Here is a 21,942-nt window from a genome sequence, read left to right as displayed (position 1 = left end):
TCTGTATATGTTGGTCCCTGAATCTTTGTTGCAAGATATTTTGTTCAGGTTAGCACAATAAACATGTATTTATTACTTCTGTTTATAAATAGCCAGCTCCAGAAACAAAACTGAAGTCATTTAATGTTATAATTCCAACTACAAAACAAAATTTTGTTGCATAATCCTAGGATCTTAATGGCAGATCTCGGGTCCCTTAACTCCACTGTAATGATCTCCCACAGCTGCTTTCAAATGCAGCCATTAATCAGCAAGTACAAAATGTTAACTGATGTATTTTGTCTTTGCTGTGATTAAATGTGAGACAGAAAAAGAGGAAACTGCTTAACAGAAGGCTTGATTTTACAGTTCTGCAGACTATACAGTGATAAAAATAGCAGTAGCCAGCCTTCATTACTGCTCACATTTGTTTTTTGAAGGGAGATGCATACATCTCCTACTCCCTTGATTCACAGTACTGAGTACCTTTTCTGAGTCTGGAGAGGAAACGAAAGGGTGACTGTTACCTAACTCACCCATGCTCAGGCACACCTTTAAGCTGGTTCTTCCTGCCCAACTTCAGACTGCACCCATGTCATGACCAAAGGAGAATCAAACCATGTAGCTGTAAGCAAGAAAATCCCTAGAGCCATCCTTCATGGGGAAAGGAAAAGAAGAACAGAGCAACCTTTCTTTTATCATTGAAAAGATATGAAAATGACCTACAACAAAATACAGCTCAAAAACCCCCAAAATTAGTCTGCCTGTGTATGAAGTCTGCTGTGTTCAAGCCAGGATCATTGTCATTTTGTTTCAATTTACTGTAATCTACCTGTCCCTAACCCTGGGCAAGTACGTGGAAGACGCACTGCCTGGTCTCCTACCTCTCCAACTGCTGACAGCTAAGGGTCAGAACATCTTAAGCAAGTGTAGCATGAACTGCCAGAACTTCTCCAGAGGCATCCCTAGGACAATAAATTAGGCCTTTTCAAAATGCTAGGAAAAAAAACCTGTATAGCAGGCAAAGTAGCACTAATGATGAATACCAGCCATGTAGCTGAAATGAGGCCAGAGGAACAAACGTCCCAGAAGGTGTTCTAAGGAAATAATAAAAGCCAATTAGCGCTGCATATATCTTTCCATGGGTTTTTGCAAATCTGTAGTACCTATAGTGCCTTACTGTGATATCTGATCATCAACAGCATCTTTGCCCTCAATAAGTTCCTTTGAGTTAGGGGAAAAAAAAACTTCTCCACTTGTGAGGCTGAGACAGATGAAGGGTGGGACTGATCTATCTAGATTACACCTTTGTTAAATCCCTTAGGATCACTGTGACATTGTATTCAGGATCCCTGTACCCTGCACAGACTTTACCAATTTGAGAAACCAACTTTTCCTACTCAAGGCAAAAACGTCCTTTGGAAGCAGACTGCTCCTCCACTGACTTTGAACATACACCAGGTGCCTACAGCTAAACAGGATGAAATCCATCCCAGAAGTTGGCCTAGAGTTGGTATACCTCCATTGGTATAGCAATGTAGAAAGCAGTGGTGCAGCATAATCCTAACTGCTTTTTCATTGTCATTTCTTCCCAGCAAACACCCTGACAATGCTCCAAGAAAACTCACAGGACAGGCAGGTCTCACCCCACAGGTAGAAGATTAAGATTTCTCTAAGAAATGCTCAGCTAATTTTCCAGGCACCGATATTTTAAATACCCTCACACCTTTTAAAATGTTCTGACCCTGACAATTACACTACGTACCTCATCCACCTGTTTACATTTGTAAGCACTATTTCCTCTCTGGTAGATAGCTTGGGTTTTCCTTTGCAAGCCTATGGTGCGATCATCTAAAGGCAGTCTGAAAAGTACCAGCACTACAGCTCCTGGATAAGCCTAAGCTTGTTTGGGTACTGTCTCTTTTATAGATCAAAAAAAAACCCCCAGCGTTTGCAACCCTTCCTTGAGTCCACTCACTTCTGCCTTGGTTGCAACATGAGTGTTGGCGTGCTCCTGCCCCAGCAGTCTTTCAGAGCAGTTGCAGGAGCTATCTGTGTCCCCTGTTCTCCCTCATCCCCTGACAGTTTGTCCATAGGTCTCTTGGGAATTCTGTGCTTTTTAAAGGGACATTTTTATCATTTTTTGTTTTATTTTAAATCTTATTGAAAAAAATAGTCTTATAAGACTATTCCTATCCTTTTCTCCCATGAGTTTCTGTCTTCCACTTGCACTTTCACAAGCTTGTATTGATTGCTCTGCTATATGTGGTACCTATTCCAAAGTTAATATACAATCCACCATCATCTTTTGTGGTAACCTTTGAATTAAAACCAAAACAGGTAACATCTTTTGCATTTTTCTCATGGAATTTCTGAATAAAAGTTGCTTGGGTGGTCCATTAGAAGCTCTTTGTGAAAGTTTCCAGTTGTTGTTCTCTGATACTTTACAGCCTTCAGTGGCACAGTGGCTAGCTGTTAAGTATATCAGACAGAAAAGTAATGACAAGCCTATACACAACTATGTGCTTTTCTTTCCCATTTCTCACCAAAAGGGATAAATTTCTTGGTCACTGCCTAAAGCAAGTAGAGAGTGCACATGTGTATATGCATGAGAGTATACATACATGCATCTATATGCATGCATTTGTGTGGTGTTAAGAGAAAGGTGACAAACTCTTAAGTTGTATCACAGTAGAACTGGTCCTATCCATTGTACAACCCACTGGACTGAAGCAGAATGAGAAGAAGCTAGCAGAACACAGGGACAAGGAATAACAATACTTCATCACAGTCCTGCAGCCAACAGAGGGACAGAGAAATCCCTCAGAAAGGATCTCATGTAAGGTAAAGGTAGTGGAGGACTAATATTCCTTACAAGACAGAGCAAGCCAGTGTCACGTAGAGCGATACCACAGACTCGGTGGCTCTGCCTTTCCTGAGGCAAAAACTGCAAGGAGTGGGGCTGACAGCAGCTGTCAGAGTACCATAAGGCTGACAGCAGCTGTCAGAGTACCATAAGACTGACAGCAGCTGAGAAGGTCAGCAAGAGCAGAGAGTTGGAGGTGGACAGGTGGAAGTGGGAACGCAGGTTACCAAAACTTGAAGCAGCATCCTTGAAAATAAGTCCCAGACTGGTGTTAATAGCTCAGCTCCTGAGTGCATGGAAGTATGTTGACAGTTCCTGAATAAGGAATCCCCTGAAGCAAAGTAAGTGGTGGCAGCCAAGTGCTGAACTAAAGTGTAACCTAGTTCACAGGCATAGTGACTATTTAAGCATTCCCTCTCTTCTGTCCTACAGCATCATTACAAATTAGATTCCTGCCCCTGAAACTGCAACAATAAAAGCCACTGCTTTACAGTGTTATTCCGAAGAAGATACAGAGAAATGGGTCATGACAACTTCAGCTGCAGAGCTAATCCATCATAATACACCATAGCGCTTACAAATTGCTGCCCAAGGCAGACAATGGCAGGCATTTCCAATCAGCCCCAGATGGCTAATATGTGGCAATGTTTTGTAACCTGCGTATGCTAGACTACCACAGCTGCTCCAGTAAGCCATCTTGAAGTATTGATGGATGCTCTTTTTTGACCCAGAACATTGAACACATTTAATAGAGAAGTATTGCCACCAAAATCATTCCCTCCTCTTCCTTTCCTCTACATTCCTAATTCAAAGGTCAGAAGTAAAATCAAGCTCTATCAAATCTATCTGGTTTTCTCATTTTTGGAAGAGATATTTGTGCTTTCATCTGACAGCTCAGTTGAAATATTCTATCCTGTGCCAATAGAAAGGATGGTTCTGCACATTAATAAGCAGCACACAAGTAAAATGACTTTCACACCCTTACCAGGAAGTGTATAGGTTCTCTTTGTAAAGGGGTACACATCAGGTGTTTTCTCTGTCCCCAAAACTAAAATCTGGCTTTTATCTGAAATATGAAGATGGCACACTGTTTACCTTTATTTAAAAGCTAGTTTGTGGTTTAATCATAAGAAATATTACAAACTCACTCCAATTACTTATGTATGTGTTTGTGTGTATACATATATTGGTGTATATACTAACAGTCACACATGAGTTACGGACAGTTTAAGAGGCCAGCCCATGCAGCAATCTTTCATCTGATTTCCCCAGATAGACTTGAACCTTTACTTTGTTACTCATTCTCCCCTCTTTAGAAGCCACATTGTCTACTAGCACTGAATTTGCCTCATTTTCTATGTTCCTTTTCAGCCTCCCACATAATTTGCCTTTGGCATTGTAAACAGCCTGTGTTCTCACCAATCTTTTGCTCATTCAATGATTTTAAGGCTGAAGGGATGTTTGGATTGTCTGATGTGATTTCCTACATGGCTCAGTCCAGAAAAACTCACTCAGGCACTTTCACAATGGAGCCAGTGACTCATATTTAACTAAAATATTATCTAATAATCACCTTGCCATAATCTGAGGACATCACAGGACAAAGAATTCACCACAGCCTTTTTGTCATAGTGTCTTTTGCGTGTCAGCATTTTAGAACTGAAAAGGAAGACTTACTTTCATTTTGCTCTTCTCTACCTTCACTTTCTGCCAGCACTTTCTGATTTTTCTCCAGTATTTTTTGAATACTTGTAGTTTATACTTAATCTTCTTTCTTATATGCAACTATGTGTAGTTCAGTACATAGGAAAATATAAGGCTTTCTGCCTACACTGAAAATTCAAGAAAGAGGCCTCATTCCAACCCTAACCATTCTATGATTCTGATTCAGAGGATGAGATCCTGCTCTATAATACCCTATGGTATTCAAAAAAATCATTCTTGTAACATCCACCATGGAACAAGGTATCAAGACATACAGTCTTTTCGTAAACAAGTACAAGAGGAGGGAATGAAAGCAAAATTTGAGCCAGATAGGCACTCAAATGACTCCATGAACAATGTTGTTGAGTATGGCTGAGCAAGAATGACTGGATAACGGCTCATTAAGGTCCATAATAAAGACAGATTCCCAGCTATTGTAATTCAACATAACATTGTAACATCCAGGAAAAAAAAATCACCTGCTAATTCTTGATGGCACACTTATGAAATTTAAACTCCCATTCCTTCCTCATCAGGCATATTTTTATTTCAAGGTGTTTAGAAAATGCTTTCCGTGAAAACATGTGAAATACTACACATAGGCAAAAATCATCATCTGAAAAATCCAAGGAGGAAAGCACATAGCACCTCTATAAGAAGGGAGGTCAGGATTACAGTGAATATGATTCCACGCATTTCTGCAGGAAAGCAATCATAAAGCATTCAGAAAAAGGGCTACAGCCGAGATAACCTCTGAATGAACCTTTGTCCTCTGGGAGTCTGTGTACAGTGCTGCATCACAAGATTTGAGTAGACCAATTTAAAAGGACCCAGAGGATCAGTGAGACTAATCCAGAGAAGAAAAAGAGAACAAACTGAGAGTAATTTCACCTACAGAGGAGGGACTTAGTGGTCTTCAGCAAGGAAAAGAGCTAATGCAGAATAAAAAAGAATAGTCTATTCTACAGTTCCACAGAATAGGACAAAAAAGTAACAGCCTTAAGTTACAGAAAAGAAAAGCCAGGTAAGACATTAGTGTAAATCCTGCTGAGGGTGAAGATGGAAAAGTCTTGGCACAGATTGCCTGAAGAGGACACGCATCTCCATCACTGGAGCTTTTTAACAGACTAGACAAACACCTGCCAGGAATGGCATGGATGCATTTAATCCTGCCTCAGGCAGAGAGATGGATTGATGACCTCTTTAGGCCTTTTCAGCTCTGCTCTATACATAACTGGAATAAAAAACTAATAAGGAAGACACATTGGACTCGACTGCCCTTACTCTCCCCAGTGAGTTCGGGATCACATTTGCTTGATTTTGTAAGTCTGAAATACATTTGTTTGGTTGTATAGCAAAAATCTTTTATACATACAACTTATAGAGCATTTCACATCATAGCAAATTACAGCTGTAAATGCAAAGATTATAATATAGCCTCAAGGTATTATATGGAGTACTATCTGCTTAGTTTATTGACAAAAGATGAGCTACTCTAAACTGTCAGTGTAATGTCTTGCCATCTTAACTGCAAATTAAGCTATTGTTCTTTCCATTTGGAATATCATTGTCAATCACTAAGATTCAAGAGCTGGAATTTCAACTTCTGATTTTTTTGATGGTTCATAGGGCAAACCATCATAGCTATCTTGCCACTGTGTCACTATTCCTAGCAAAAATAAAAAAATTATTTGGAAAGTACAAGAACTGATGAAGAGGAGGATAACAACAGCCAAAAAATATGCAAAATAGATGTTATTACTCAGAAAACACAGAAAGAGTGAGAACAAGCTCATTACAAGTGGCCATGATTACTTCTTCCCAGCCATAGACTGTAAAAACCAGCATAGCCGTCCTGCAAAGTGCAGTGTTGACATACAGCAGCTGAAAATCTCTCCCACTGGGTTTAACTGGAGTTACCAAAAAAATGCATTTAGCCTATTGGTAGTAACCAGAAGTCATTCTGGGGTGTCATCCTCCAGGCAGCCACACTTTAGAAAGTTCCATCAGTTCTGCTTTTCGTCAGGAAGATGAGCTAGTGATGGCCATGTGAGAAACCAGAGAAAGCCATTCAAAATAGCTGCTAGAATCAGACAACAAATCAGCAAGACTAAAGACAGCTCCAGAAGACAAGTTTTATTGGTCTGAATATATTACCTTTCCGTTTACCAGGAGTAATGAGAATAATGGCATGGTTTAACTGACAAGCCAGTAAATGGAAGTTTATGGTAGGCCCTAGTTGTCTATTCAGATCTAATCACAGGTGCTAGCTAGCATCACTGACAGTCCAGCAGACTTGCTTTCTTGTATACTAGTACTAGGGACACCGTATCTAGGACATACTGTTCACGTATTGTTCTAAAACATTTAAAATAGCATTGATTCCTATTCTCAGTCCCAGAGTATATACCTAGACTTGGGCTCCACAAAAGCTGATGGTAGTTCAATGGCTTCATGTTGTGCCTTCACTTGTAACTTGGCATTCATTTGCATGATTTTATGTATGATGACAGGAGCATGCAAAATATGTCAGGATACAAATACTTCATTTCACGTTGAGGCTAAAGATGGAAACACAGCTAAAAATGGAATCATACCATCATCCCTGGCCAGATTTGAGAAAAGGTTTCCTTCTCCAAAAACATATATTAGCTACAAGAGCACTGGCTGCTAAATTATCTCAGCATATTCTCACAAGAACTGGATAATATAATAATAATTTAAAAAAAGAAAATCATTCCCAATAAAACATTAAAACAAAAAAAAAACAAAAAAAAAACAAAAAACAAACCAAACAAAAAAACACCAAACTAAGCCATTTATAACACCCAAGTTCTAAGTATCAGAGTGCTCACTTAAAGGAATCCGTACACGACGGAAAACATTCCTCCCTTCCGACTTATAGCAATGGCTTACAGCAGAAAGCTGCAAATGAAAGGATTCATTTTTTAATACAGGCGAAGGAACTGGGGCTTTTTCAGCCTGGAAAAGAGAAGGGTCAGGAGAGGCCTCAGACCAGTTCTGAGTGCCTAAAGGGGCCTACACAAAAGCTGGAGAAGGACTTTTAGAAGGGCATGTAAGTGACAGGACAAGGGGGAATGGCTTTAAGCTGAGAAAGGGGGAATTTAGATTAGATATAAGGAAGAAGTTCCTTCCTATGAGGGCGGTGAGGCCCTGGCACAGGTTGCACAAAGAGGCTGTGTCTGCCCCATCCCTGGCAGTGCTCAAGGCCATGTTGGACGGGGCTTGGAGCAACCTGGTCTAGTGGAAGGTGTCCCTGCCCATGGCAGGGGGTTGGAACTGGATGAGCTTTAAGGTCCCTTCCAACGCAAACCATTCTATGATTCTATGATTTAATTTTCCCCAGACAGGCTTAATAAAAAGTACATTTAAACCCAGGTATGTTACCAAAGCAACCTAGTTAACATAAATTTTTTCACATGCCAGAAAATCAGTGGGATTTCGGGTGTTCCTGTTTTATGATAAATATTTCAATTTAATCTACATATTTTTATATCAATCACCAATGTAAGAATACTCTAAAAGCAAAGATACGTGGTATTTCTCTGATCTTTTTTGGCTTTGTCAGAATCTCTAAATAGCTCAGTTTTCATACCTCATCTTTTGTTACCATTAGATAACAAAAAAAGTTAAAAAAAAAATCATCTGAACCCTAGAGTTTATAAAGTTTTTTAAACTATTTGCTTGTATTTTCCATAAATGAAGCAATAGTCCCCTCTTCTGGACTGAAGTAATGTTGCAATTACTGCGGAGAAACCACTGTTGAATGAAATTCCTGCTAATGTTTACTGAGGGTTTGGGGCTTTTTTCCTAATTACAGTAACAAGAAAAGATTTCAGGTCTATACACAAGTCAAGCACACAAAAGAGGTGAAGAAATCAATGAAGTAATGGATTGTGGAGTTTCGTATTCAGTTTCAGCTGAAGGCGCTGATAGCTACAACAGCTATAAGTAAGGATCTGTCACCATTTCAGGAGTGAAACACAAATTCCCTGTAATGCATTGACTCACAAACTCTCAGTGTTTCTTAAAAAAGCTGCACAAATCACTGAGCTGGAAGGAGGAGTTTATTTTAAACAAGTGTTTGATTCAAGGTCTTCTGCTTTCACACCTGAACGTTGATTGTATAACCAAAGACTAGGTTAGAAATCATCACCCACTGAAAGAAGAAACACTGACCAAAGCAAATAAGGCAGAAAAATCTCAAGGGCTCAAATTCACGGAAAAAAATGGCCCCTCAAATACACCAATTCTCATCTCTACCTTGACCAAAGTATTAGGAAACAAATACGCAAGGGAGCATAAGCACCTGAAACTTAATTTTGTTCTCTCCCAGGTTTTAACCTTTTGTTTGCAAGAAGCAGCCCAGAAGAGTAAAGTATAAGTACAGAAGAACGGGAGGAACTGAAGCATCTAAGGAACCTGCATCTGAAGACGAATGGCAGCTAGCCTCAATCTTGCAAACAGATGTTACTGAAGTCCACTCCAGAACAACACATACAGGAAATTTCACACTCCCAGCCCTGCTTCACAGACCTCCATGATTCTTGCCTTGGTGGCAAGGAAACCTGAGGGCCTCCAGAGAAGCCTTCTTGTGCCTCGAGAAAACCAGAGGTGTGAGAGGTGTTGCAGTGGCTGTCATGCAGCCTCACCTCAGCCTGCTTTCCTCTGAGGGGCCGTGCAGGGACAAGCTAACCAGCAGGGACTGCCTTAGTGCAGATGACAAGCAGCTGGACCCCAGCAGAAAGCTCAGCCAGGAGCCCATGGGCTTAAGGTTGTGGAGGCCCAGAGAGCTTTCCACCCAGAGTGGGGCAGGGTCTCCAGTGGGGCTAGGAGGTGAAAGGGCCTCCACCTGGACATAGAGCCCATGCATTACCCTTTTCCTTCTTCATCTCATCCCTCTCCTCCTTCCCCTTCTCCTTGCACTTTCCCCATACCATGGCTCAGCGAGCCAGGACCTCCTCCTGCTCTGACCTGGGGCCTTTGGTTTGCACGAGGCACACAGACTACTCACTCCCAGCAGAATGTCCTCCATCCTGCAGCTCCGGCCAAATGAGGAGGGATGCTCCGGCCAAATGAGGAGCTCCCTCCAGCTCAGGGAGCTTCTCTGGCAGCTTCAGTCTCCACCTTTCATCCCCAAGGATGCTGCTTGGCATTCCTTCCCTATGGAAGATTTGAAAGAAAACATCTGGGCTGGTGGAGACAAGAGAGAGCCTTGGGGTGGTACAGGTGCCCAGCAGCAACCACTGTGCCCCATGCACACAGCAGCAACACTCACATGTCCTGGAATGCCACCTTCTCCCTGCTTTGCATCATCTGGTGGTCGGGTCACTCAGCAAGGCAGGCACTGGGCACCACGTGCACGAGGGTCCCAGCTCCTGCCTCCCTCTGGGGAGCAACCCTGCCTGCACTGCCTGCAGCAAGACTTGGCTGCTGGCCATGTGCTGTCACAGAATCATAGAATCATATGGTTATTGTTGGAAAGGACCTTAAAGATCTAGTTCCAACCTTCCTGCCATGGCAGGGACACCTCACACTAGACCAGGTGATCAAAGCCCTGTCCTGCCTGTTGCTGTGAGGAGCTGCAGGCTGGCAGAGACTGCAATGACAACAACATCTACTTATTCTGACTTGAGCTGCCCCATTATGAATGTCACTGACCCCCTTCTGGCTGCAGCTGAAAGGCATGGGGTTTGGGCTGGACACATGGGACTGTGGGTACCAAGAAGACATCAGGTGGGCTTTGTCCCCCTCAGCATGTTCCTGGCAGCAGCCATGTGGCCCTTCACTCTGAAGGCCATTACCCCCACCGCCTGGCCAAAGCTGACATGCTGTGTCCCAGGAAGCTGAGCTGGTCTTTCCCCAGGATGGACGGCACTCAGAGGCTGTGACACCATGGCCAAGTCCCTGCACTTTCTACCCATGTACACGCAGATGTCAAGGATCAGCTGCTGCAGAGCTCACTGAAGGAAAGGGCCTGTACTTGTGCCATGGCAAGTGTTACACTTGGCCAAAAAACACCCCAAAACAAAGGCTGCTCAAAACAGCCCCTCTTCGAAATAAAAGTGCCCTGTTGAACAGAAAGAGTGAGACTGTGGAAATATCATAAAGATATTTAACAAATATTTTTTTCAAGGTTTTTCTTTTTTCAAGACTCTGCAAGCTCTGAGTGCTCACAGTGTATTAGAAAACTTGCCCACGGCCTGGTCAGACTCCAGTATGTCCTATGAAGCTAGTCAGGCAGAAAAGACAGATATGCTTGTGTTCCATTTTTTTACTGTGCTTGATTGGTTTAATAATTGGCTGAAAGAAAACACAGAAAACTTTAACAGAGAACTGGGCCGTGGCCAACCTTTTCTGCTCTGAGGTCTAAAAAATAAGTGATCCAAGAAATACGTACTCCACAGATTAGTAACCCAATGCTTGCTGCTGGGATACATGATAAAAAGCTCATACCACACATACAAAGGAGCCTGTGGCTAAAACAGGCCTGTGAGAGGACCATCTTCTACAGGGACACAGTGGTCACCTTTAGCCAGCTGAAGGAACAAGGCTCAGTAGTTGGAATATTGACCTGCTTTTTCTGGTCTTGAATTAAAATGAATAGCCAAACATGTCACCCACAGTTGTCTTCCAGTGGGGAGAGAAACATAGGTTTGAGTCAGATGTTTCTTCGTACGTTCTTTTTATGAAACAATCACAGATGCCTGTTCCATCACTATGAGGTGATCCAGGCTAGACACAATGATTTTGCTCCTTTCCAGTGAGCAGGGGAACTGGAACTCAGCTTTTCTTCATTCTGCATTGCTGCATTTCCACTGATTTTCATAACACCACGAAATCCCTCTGGCCACAAGGGCCAGGGGCAAAAGCACTGTCAGTGCCTGAGTGTGAGCTGCTACAATTCGCTTCCATGTCCCTAAAAACAACTAAGTCCCTTTTCACCACCGTTCTCAGATGAAAGGTAGGCATTCTTATCTGCCCCTCACTTTTTCAGGGTGCTTCACTTCCTTGAAAGAGAGCTCCGTATCTAGCTTGAAGATGACTGCAATTTTAACTTCACCACCCCCAAAAGCAATTGAGTGCTTGTGGGCAGTCAAAATTTATGACTGCAGAAAACTGTGTGACACACCTCAGATCAGAGTGTGTCCAAGACTTAGGAACACCAGTGAATTCCCAGTCCCTCCCTAGAATCTATTTTCAAGAAGTTTCAGCAGCAATGGAAAGTAAAATCAATTCCTTATTTTGCAGCTCTCTGTAAATGCTGTTATTTCCACCAGTTTTGAGGCTCCAGCTGGAACAAAGCATCTTTGCTGAGTGTCCTTGATCATGAAAATAGTGCTTGAGCATAGCTTCACTCAAATCTTCCCAAAGAAGCTGCCTCACAAATCATAATGCCCTGCAGGGCAAATGAAGCAGCATCAGCTCCATGCTTGCTTCTGCTCACATCTCCCCAAGCACGCCAGGGGTACACACCCTCAGGGTGGGAAATAAGAATGACAACTATTGTGCAGGTTTGAGTGGAGTTTATTTAGCAGTTGGCAGCTGGCCTGGAGTAGTGGGTGAAGATGTGATGTGTTGTGGCTCTAAATACAGTAGGCAAGTAAAACTGCAGGCCTGTGTTTTGCTCTCTCTGTGGTTCAGCAACCATAAACCCAGGATTCCTCTGCTTTCCACACCAATAAATCACTGCTGCCTTTCCCAAGGCCTTGATCAGAGCAGTGAGCCTATGTCAGACCCACCCACAGACCCATCCCAGGGCAGTGGCTGCCCAGCCACCCTCCCCAGCACAAGGTCCCTTAGTAGACAAACAGGTCAGGATTGTCACAATGCCCTGATTGCACAGCCGGTACATGAAGTTCCCAGCACCAACTTTCTCCAGTAATTTCCACCTGTTTCTGTTTTCCTAAGACTGCCTTGGGATATGTTTTATCAGACAAAAGTTACACCCTGAATGCAGCCGTCAATATTCCTGTGAATATTCCCATGCCCTAAACTGGGATTGATCAACAAATCTGGCTCAGGGATGGGCATAGGCAACGCAGTAGTGTTGCTTGGGGAAGAACAGGAGGAGCCAATTACCTCAATAGAAAAGGGAGTGTTAATTTTGTTTTATATTAATAGCTATATCAGTTAAATGATCAGCTGGTTGTACAAGTGTTCTGAGTTAATCAAAAGGTGTGAATATCTTCCTAAGCCAGCTAGACCAGTATGGCACTCAGACCAAAATAAAGCATAAAAGCTGAGCAACCAGCAAAACGAACTTTGAAGAGAGCTATGGGGTTGAGCTGGCTTCAACACACATATTTCTTACCAGTGACTGGAGATATGTAGCATCATGATGGTAAATGAATATAGACCAGTAATGGCAATTTTGTCTATATTCTGGTTCAACGGGATTTTGTAAATGCTATATTGTGCTCTTATTGTGATTGCTGCTTCACTCTGCTAAATCAAAATCCCAGGTAACAATAAAAGTTTCCAAATAAGTAAATTTAGTAATAACACACTAAACCATTCTCATGTGGAATATCTGAATGAGCTTGGTCAGAATGCATTGGACAAAAGAAGTGCCAGGACTCCAAGGCAACATGGTCAGGACACTCCTCGTCGTGAGGGGTGCATCTCCAGGGGAGGCTTGGTTTACTCAAGACAACATGCACATCACTGTAATGCAGGACGATTTAAAATGTCCACCCCTTTGTAGCATCAAGGGCACATGGGGAATATGTGCTTAAGACGGTGTACGTCTACTAATGTAAGGCCTCAACTTCATGCAAGAAAGGACAGCAGGTGATATTTCTGTCTGACTTTGATTCAGCTTAATTTTTAGCCACTTCAACAATGCAGTGATAATAAGAAACCAACAACCTTGCATGTATGAAAAAGTAGAACTCTAAATACATTTATTATTCAGTTACATTTGTTTTTCATTGCACAAATTTGGTTTTTATCCCCATGGTTTACAGTTTTTTACAAAGTTGTTAGGATTTTTAGAAACTATTAGAATGATCACTTAAGTCTATTTAGGCACAGTTTATTAATGCATAACTGCACTTTCTCCACTTTTTTCTCTGTGTGAAAGATATACACTTGCATTTAAGCTCCAAATTGAAATACATTTCACAGTCTACGCTTTTACAGGCATAATGTCTAAAAAAGAAGTTTTGATTAAATAGTCTTACCTTATCAAATTTTGCCAATAAAGCCTAAATGAAAGCAACTTCTTTTCCAGAAATGCTGAAATCAACACAACCCTAAGACAAGAACCATGGTAGCTGGCCATTTTCTATGCTAGTCAGTCAGAGGGTAATGAAGAAACAGTCCTCAAAATCCCCTGGGAAAATTACTCTAACTTGGAAATAATTTAAATAATTTATTCTGTATGAAAAATAACAACAACAAAAAAAAAAACCACAATGCAGCAAATGAAACACATATGTCGACAAGGATGTGTCCTATCCCCTGGAGTGCTGAGGCTGTGTCAATTGCTCTCCTTTCTGACAATGATAGTTTGAAAACCAGAGTACCATATCCCTGGGGCTACCCTCTGTGAAAATGGCTTTGAAGTTTGAAGCTGTCAGGCCTGTTTGACATGGCTGAAAAACTGTGAGCTTCTCGATTTTTTATGTAGCTCTTCTCTTTGGTGAGAAAGCCTGACTACTTCTGGTGTAATATTCATGTATTTGGATTAAAGCTCTGTAACTTGCGTTGAGCTGCTTCTGCATGTAACTGCATACTGCAGTGCTTGCAGGGCACAGGGAAGTCCATTCTAGAAGACCTGAAATGAGCTGAAGTTTATTTCAACAATTTTGTTATATTATTTTTTATTTTTTTTTACAAAAAGAGTAGTGTTAATTGACCAATGGTAAAGGACTCCTCCTGATGCACATGAACAACTACCCGCTTTCTGTAATGCTGCAGAAAGAAACAACAGTATTTGTGACTTTTTAGCACCCACAGCTGTTGTTGCTATTGATAAATGAATGGAATATTTTGAAAGCGGGTGATGTGTTTGCAGCAGGGAAAAAGGGATGCTGGAGTCTGTGTGATTCTCTCTCTTGAAGTATTTAGTGCCCATGAGCTCCCTGCTGGCTATAGCTTTCAGGGATAACCGGAGGGGTATCTCACATGAGCACAGGCAGTGCACAGCTTTTAGTTCCCTTGCTAAGGATTCCTGTCTTTGGAAATTTCTGACTACAGAGATACTTAAATTTCTTTAGACTTTTGAGAAAACATTAGACACCAGGCAACTAGAAGGGGATAGTATTCATTCCTGCATGTGTCACAACAAAGGTGCACGGATACAGGTTAAAAAGCAGTAGCTTGCTCTGCTTGGGTTTAAGACATCTCCATAAGCTCTGCATTTGGGACATTCCCACTCTGGTGTTGCTGCTGCGCTCTGATCCCAGGGCAACAGACAGTGCACTGCAGGAACAAATGGGAAAAAAAAAACAGGCACCAATGAGGCAGGCAGGTCTATGCCCTGCATGGGTGCTCGGCACTGCGGGCAGGCTGCATAAAAGCTGGTCACAAGTGTCAGCCCTGAAACCAAGGATGGGCCACATCCTACAGCTGCTTTTATTCCCAAGAAAGGTCTGGGGGAGGCAGCAAGCTAGAGAGTTGATGCTGAAGGGAAGATACATGTGTGTGGCTTCAGGGCCTGGGGACACAGGGCAGCCCTGGAGGATGCAGGAGGCTGGGCAACACAGCTGGAAAGAGGGAGCCTACAGCTGTAGATGGCTGCAGGCATTGGACAAGGCGCTGGCAACTTGGAGCTAAGGAAGCAGAAGCTGCAGACAGGACAAGCAGTACTCCAGCAAAGGGGGAGGGCTGTTTGTGACCAGATCTGACAGCAGATCTTTGAGCAAGTGTGCTCAAAACCGCAGCTTTAAATGTTGTTCTCATTTGCCTGATGACCACTGCAGCATCACAGGCCCCCAGCTGACTGCCACTGGTATTTGGCAGAAGGAGGGACAGAAGGCCACTGACTCAAAGGACCCAGAGACCTCCGCTGCACTTGAAGCTTCTCTGCTGACAATCAGCCCACAACACCACCCTTTTAATAGTAGAACCTTCAAACATCAACTCTCCTTTATCTATCACCGTGTCAGCCCCAGTGCAGCCTCCCGCTCAGAGCAGGACTATCTCCAAGTTAAGGGCAGCTATCGCTTTGCCCAGCCACTCAGGTTTAGGGCCGAGCCATGAGGCAAGAGTGGTGCATGAGGATCACTTGGGAGCTAGAGGTGCCTGTGAAGCTCAGTTGCAGAGTGGTCTCCCAGGGTAGGAGGACAGCAGCCACAGGAGCCGCACTGCTGAGTCCAGGAGTGGGAAAAGAAGCTGGTAGCTGCCTTCAGTGTCCATCTTGATGTCATGTGGAGGAACAGCAATACAGGTTGTTCCTAAAGGATCTCCAGGATCCGAAGAGCAAGATTTTCCAAAGTGTCTCACTAGCATTAATGCATGAGCTTCTGACACAAGTGAGCTTGCGAGCAAGGGGAGCCTGGAGAAGCACAGCAAGTCCATAAGTAACTGTCTGGTGATGATTAGGGAAATACAACCACCACAAGCCAGGGAAGTCCATGCTGCCTGACACATCTTTTTTTCCCCCAGCAAAAACACTAGGAGGAGTCATCCACAGAAACAGGAGTCTGCTGCAGTTGTCAGGGGTGCCAAGAGCTGGAGGCCAGCACCCTCAGTAACTGTCTGTGTCCATAGAGAAGTTTCCACTTTCCAGCTTCATCTGTTTAATTTGAACATCTCTCTGGTTTACCAGCTCACGTAGTCTACGGATTTCTTCCTGTTGTCGGTAAAACATCTGCAAAAGCTGTAAGAAAAGTCACATTTTATCTCCCTTACTGTAAGGAAACACAGACTTATCCTGTCAAATGTCACCAGTCCTGTCAAATCACTTCTGAGAGAAACCATTTAAGGAGGAAGACTTCAACCAACAGAATGAACATCAGCAGTACTCCTGCTGTCCTCTAGCTTGTGCTATAAATGCATGTGTTTCTCAGCACCATTTAGTGATGATACCTTGGATTAATTCGGTGGAAAAGATCAGAAAAATTAACTTTCACACTTCTGATCACTCCAAGAGAGCCTAAACACAGAGAGTATTTGGAGTCTAAATTCCTGGATCTGCCATGTCTCCTACTCTGACCTTAGGCATGTCCTTTTACTTCTGGTCTTTTTTCCTATTGATCCTGCACCACTGCACAAGCTTTGGTTATGATACACAGAGGGGTTTGGCTGTCAGTTAAGTCAGATCATGTTGTTGCCAGGACCTTTTCTGGAGCCATTCCCAGGAGTAGGCAGTGACCAGCAGCCAGCCTCAGTGGCACTGTGCTGCCAGCTTGTTCCCCAGCAGTCAGCTTCCAAGACAGGGGCAGAGCCAGCCCCTTTCCCATGTCAGGGTCTACAATATAGCTAAGTGCTCAAGACTATATGGATGCACCCTGGGCCAAGGAAGCAGGATACACCCACTTCTTCCACAGATATCCCTGATGCCTCATGGGGCTATCTGAACACAGCTCCCATAGAAGGTTTACACTGCATATACTCCCTTCTCTTCTCCAGAACCTGGAGGTCACAAGCGCCTCCTTGTCCCCAGACACCAGGCAGGTCAGTGCACAAGAATGCCTAAGAAGCAGGAATACTGACTGCTCTCGCCTTTCCAGACTCCCTCAGCTGGTGCAGCTGGGCCACATTTCTGCTTCAGCTCTGCAGCCAGAGCATGCAGAGCTTCTGCTGCACAAAGAACAAAGAGCTTGCACTGGCCAGGTCTGCAAAATAAACCCTCCCCAGATTCTGTCACCTTGTGAATGGCATCCTTTTGCTGGCTGAGGCTTCCACCCACAGTCCCAACCCTTCACCCCAGATATTCACACCTCATTTTCTGTTTTGGGTGGTGGACACTCAAATATGTCAAAGCTACTGGAGAGGCACATTTGCTCATTTTTTGGCAATTTCTCCTCCACTCTGAGAAGTTTTCTTCTATGTTCAATCTCATTTGGCTCCTGCACATCCTCCAGCGGCATCCTTCCTCCCCAGCCCTGGTGCCGGCTCAGGTCATCAGTCTTTGCGGGTGGCTCTGGCTCAGAAAGCTGTGGTAAGGAATTCACAACTCCAGAGCCTGGTCTCAAGGATACCAAGAGAGGTCCTAGGGGAGGAGGCAGGTGACAGGTTAGGACTTAGGAACCACATTCAGAAATCAGCTGTAGGAAATTCACTCAAACAGCCTGCAGGGATAAATGAGTAGAGCAGAGCAAATTCCTGAGTTCGCAGTGGTGAAGATTTTAGCCACCAAATTATTTTAGCTTACAGCCACATCTGTTATGTCTCTCCTTTTCCTTCCCTTCTTTCTCTGAAACTTGACAGGCAAGGGAGCCAGTAGCAGTTTATCTAAGCCCTGGAGAGCTGGAGGGCTGGGGAGTTCTCCATGTACTGACCTTTGTTAACTCCATTCAGCCACTCTTGTGCTGTAAGTGCTGGCTGGGCTGCTGTCGTCAAAGGGTAGATGTCTTCCTGGTATGACTCCGACTGCAAGCAAGCAAAAGTCCAGAGTCACCGGATCAGTGAGATTTTGGCTTAGAGGGATTATACTGGATTGTGGTGGAGAAAGGAGTTTGTTCCACCTCAGCACAGGATGTGTCATGAGCACTCACCAGCTTGGACATAAAACCTTCTTGTCTGCCCTGAGCCTCTCTTCTCCTCACCCCAACTCAGAACTGTATCTGAAGGCCTATTTTAATACCTGCCAATAAGATCTTTACACATCCAGACAACAGACTGGGGGAGGTTGGTGAAACACTAACCCAGTTCTCTCAAACTCAGCACTCCTGAGGATGAAGAAGTGGATATGAAGGATAGGCACAAGTCACAAATTATTAGCTGATCATCAGCTGACAGAAACTGGCCAAGCAGATAACATTGGCAGAACATGCCTGATTGGTCATTGCAATGAGCATTAGCTCTTGCTGCCTTTCTGAACTCAAGGCACTCATACCTTCCAGTGTTTCTGGAACCCATTGTTCCCTTTTTCCATGGGTAATTCTTCTTTCTTCCACAAGCAGATTTTCATGTAACTCAACAACACTCCAAACTCTTCTCTCTTTCATCATTATGTCAAACACAGACACCTAACTCCCGAGTTACCCAGCCAGGGTTTGTTGGCACGGCTTTCCCACAAACTGACCAGCTTTGTCCCTCAGTCCAGGAGAGCGAAAATCTGTTATACCTACTTTCCTGCCCTCAAGAGTCACAGAGAGAGGGTGCTGCCTTATTTTTCACTGATATTTGTCCCAGACACAAACATGACCTGAAGTTAACTTACCCGTCGAGGCACAATCATGGAGATGGGCTCAATCATGCTTTTAGTAGGTATCAGTTTGTAGAAACGGAAGATTTCACAAGCTGACACTTCAAGGCCTCTCTTTGGCATCATTCCTGGTAGGATAGCATGAAACAAACAGGATATAAATCTCCCTAGGAAAGTTAATGTCATCCATATTGGAATAGGTATGACACTAAACAACAAAAGGAATCACAGCATCAGCTATACAGCAGTGAGGTTTGAAGTTTGCAGTCAAAACTGGCTCAGTGGCACAAATGACAAGACTAAATAATTTTGGTTTCTGTCCAACCATGAAGCTACATATAAGGGTCTGTGTTTTTCATGCCAAGCCTCCTGTTCCTTCTTCATTCTCATGAGCTGCAAATTGAGTGAACAGGACTGAGCAGAACTGGCAGGGAATGCCACAGGATTTGACTATCAAGATCAGCAGGAAGGGATTTCAGGACACCTGAACACATTAGAAGAGCTACATGAGTCATGCTGAAAGCCGTTCCAGCTCAGTATCCTTCCCTCAGCACTGTACCAAAGCAGAATGGAGTAGGAGCAGGATGTGAACATCTACTTTGTCAGAAAGCACCATTTGTCCTTCAGGGACTCACTGAGCCACACAAAGTCTCAAAGTACCTGGTAACCTCACTGGATTTCTATCCCATAAGCTTCTAAAGCCCAAAGCCTACTGTCCTGGCTTCAGCAGTAGCAGTCATTTTTCTTCTTATTAGCTGGTGCAGTGCTGTGTTTTTTACTTTCAGCCTGAGAACAGCACTGATAACACCAATGTTTTTAGTTGTTGCTAAGTAATGTTCACTCTGAGCAAGAATTTTCTGAGGCTCATACTCTGCCAGGGAGGAGGGGAAGCCAGGAGGAAGCAAAGATGGGGCAACTGACCCAAACTGACCAAAGAGGTATTCCATACCACAGCACATCATGCCCAGTATATAAACTGGGGGCAGTTACCCGGAAGGGTTAGATCACTGCTTGGGTCAGGCTGGGTATCGATCGGTGGACAGTGATCGGTTGTATTCTCTTCCCTTGTTATTTCCGTTATCATTATTATATTGGTGGTAGCAGCAGTGGTTTGTGTTATACCTTAGTTACTGGACTGTTCTTATCTCAACCCGTGGGAATTGCATTCTTTCCATTCTCCTTCCCATCCCTCCGGGAGTGGGAGGAGGAAGAAGTGGGGGGGGAGTGAGCAAGTGGCTGCATGGTTCTGAATTACTGGCTGGGTTTAAACCACGACACCTACAAAGATACATCCATGTCAATTCCCTTAACAAAAGGGATTATCTCTCTTTTAGACCTTGCTTCATTATGTCCTACAGAAGCTTTGTTTTTTACTAATACCAAATGACTCCATTAAACAGTAGATTCTACATGAAGGGCCAGTGATCATTACATTGTGCATTCATCTAAATGTAAACCTAAGCTCCACTCCTCTACATCTACATTGTATTCTGTTTTGCAAATACTGGGGGATAAGATTTAGTGAAATAACCTTAGCAGTATGATTTGATCAGGATAACAGGTCAGACCAGGGAAGTATATTTGATTCATTCAGGCCCTTTAAAAACACTTGTACACTTCCTTTTCAGTGAACAAATTTTAAGAAGACTATGACAACCAAAAATTAGGATACTATATACTGCAAGGATCGTAAAAGCTGAGTAACAGACAGATACATATTCCAGTTAAGTTTTAAATAATTTATTCCTTTTCAATAAGTTTTTTTTTGAAGGACACAGGTATAAATCCAGTGCTGCTAAATGTCTGTAACTATGTCCTGGAAGAATGAGAGTGTCTGCAAGTAGTGTGGAGGGGTGGCAAATGGTCCTAAAAACACATGTTTATAGAGGAATACAGCTTACAGGGTAGACTGGAGAAGGTTCAAGAAAAGGATACCAATAGGGTCCGAGAGCTGAAAGCCAAATTGTGTAGCTTGAATGAGCTAAGCAATGGGTAGTAAGTGGACAGGTTAATAAGCACGGGTCTCCAATGGAGGAGGGGTGACCTAATCACAGCAAGTCCATCTATAACTGGGAAATGCCAGCAAAGGAGAAGATAGGCAAGCAGTAAAGGTATTCAGATGTGGAGCACCCATTACCAGAGAAACCCCAGAGTGGAAACAGTGTCAACAGAGTTCAATGCCAAAAATCTTGGAGCAGATTCACAATGGGCAAGAAGCATCCTCCACCTTTAAATCCAGACTATCCTCCTGTCGTGGTTTAAACCCAGTCAGGTAATTTGTTCGCTCACTTCCCCCCGTTTCGTGCCCTCCCCCTGCTCCTGGAGGGATTTAGAGGAGAATCGAAAAGAATGCAACTCCCACGGGTTGAGATAAGAACAGTCCAGCAACAAATCGCCACCGCTATATCAGCTAAAACAATGATAAGGGAAAATAACAAGGGAAGAGAATACAACACCTCAGCACCAGCTGACAGATAACTCGCCCCCCAAGCCCGACCAAGCTCCGACCGATACCTCCTCCAACCCTGCAGTCTCCCAGCCCTCCCGGCTAACTCCCAGTTACATCCTGGGCATGACGTGCTGTGGTATGGAATACCTCTTTGGTCAGTTTGGGTCAGATGTCCTGTCTCTGCTTCCTCCTGGCTTCCCCTCCCCCCTGGCAGAGCATGAGGCTCACAAAGTCCTTGGCCAAACCAAAACATCCTTGTTATCAGCTCTGTTCCCGAGCTGAAAGTCAAAACACTGCACTGCACCAGCTACCAAGAAGGAGAAAAAATGACTGCTGCTGCTGAACCCAGGACATTATCCACCCCTTATTCCATACCATTCACGTCATGCTCAGTTCCCACATTTTCAGTATACCATCACTCTTATCTTAGTGCATGGACCAGTCCCTATAAAGCTGCTGAGTCCATCTGGTCCATGATGGCAGGCTCCATCTCTTGTAACAGTCTTTCAGAGCAGGAGAGACTGTGTGCAGTGTTCACACTCGTGAATCACCTCGGCAATAGTGTCCATTGCTAAGTCCACCCCTCGATCATGAGTCCATCTC

The 21,942-nt window shown here is 43.6% G+C and overlaps 1 protein-coding gene across 2 annotated transcripts in view; it reads right to left on the bottom strand.

Annotated features, from left to right (window-relative positions):
- Positions 1–15,682: 15,682 nt before the first annotated feature.
- The window catches only part of CORO2A (coronin 2A), a 53,007-nt gene continuing 46,747 nt past the window's right edge, over positions 15,683–21,942 (bottom strand). For both annotated transcript variants that reach the window (XM_061468761.1, XM_061468762.1), the window contains exons 9-12: positions 18,906–19,018; positions 18,022–18,112; positions 17,461–17,732; positions 15,683–16,397 (exon numbers count right to left, since the gene is read on the bottom strand). In XM_061468761.1, the coding sequence (XP_061324745.1) occupies positions 16,266–16,397; positions 17,461–17,732; positions 18,022–18,112; positions 18,906–19,018 (608 nt within the window). In that variant the 3' untranslated portion in view covers positions 15,683–16,265. The remainder of the gene's footprint in view (positions 16,398–17,460; positions 17,733–18,021; positions 18,113–18,905; positions 19,019–21,942) is intronic.

The sequence above is a fragment of the Pezoporus flaviventris genome, unplaced genomic scaffold (genome assembly GCF_033815535.1).
Source record: "Pezoporus flaviventris isolate CSIRO_AGI_PZ_B2104156 unplaced genomic scaffold, CSIRO_AGI_Pfla_v1 ptg000050l, whole genome shotgun sequence".
Classification (NCBI taxonomy): Eukaryota; Metazoa; Chordata; class Aves; order Psittaciformes; family Psittacidae; genus Pezoporus; species Pezoporus flaviventris.
This window is presented reverse-complemented; position numbering and strand designations above follow the sequence as displayed.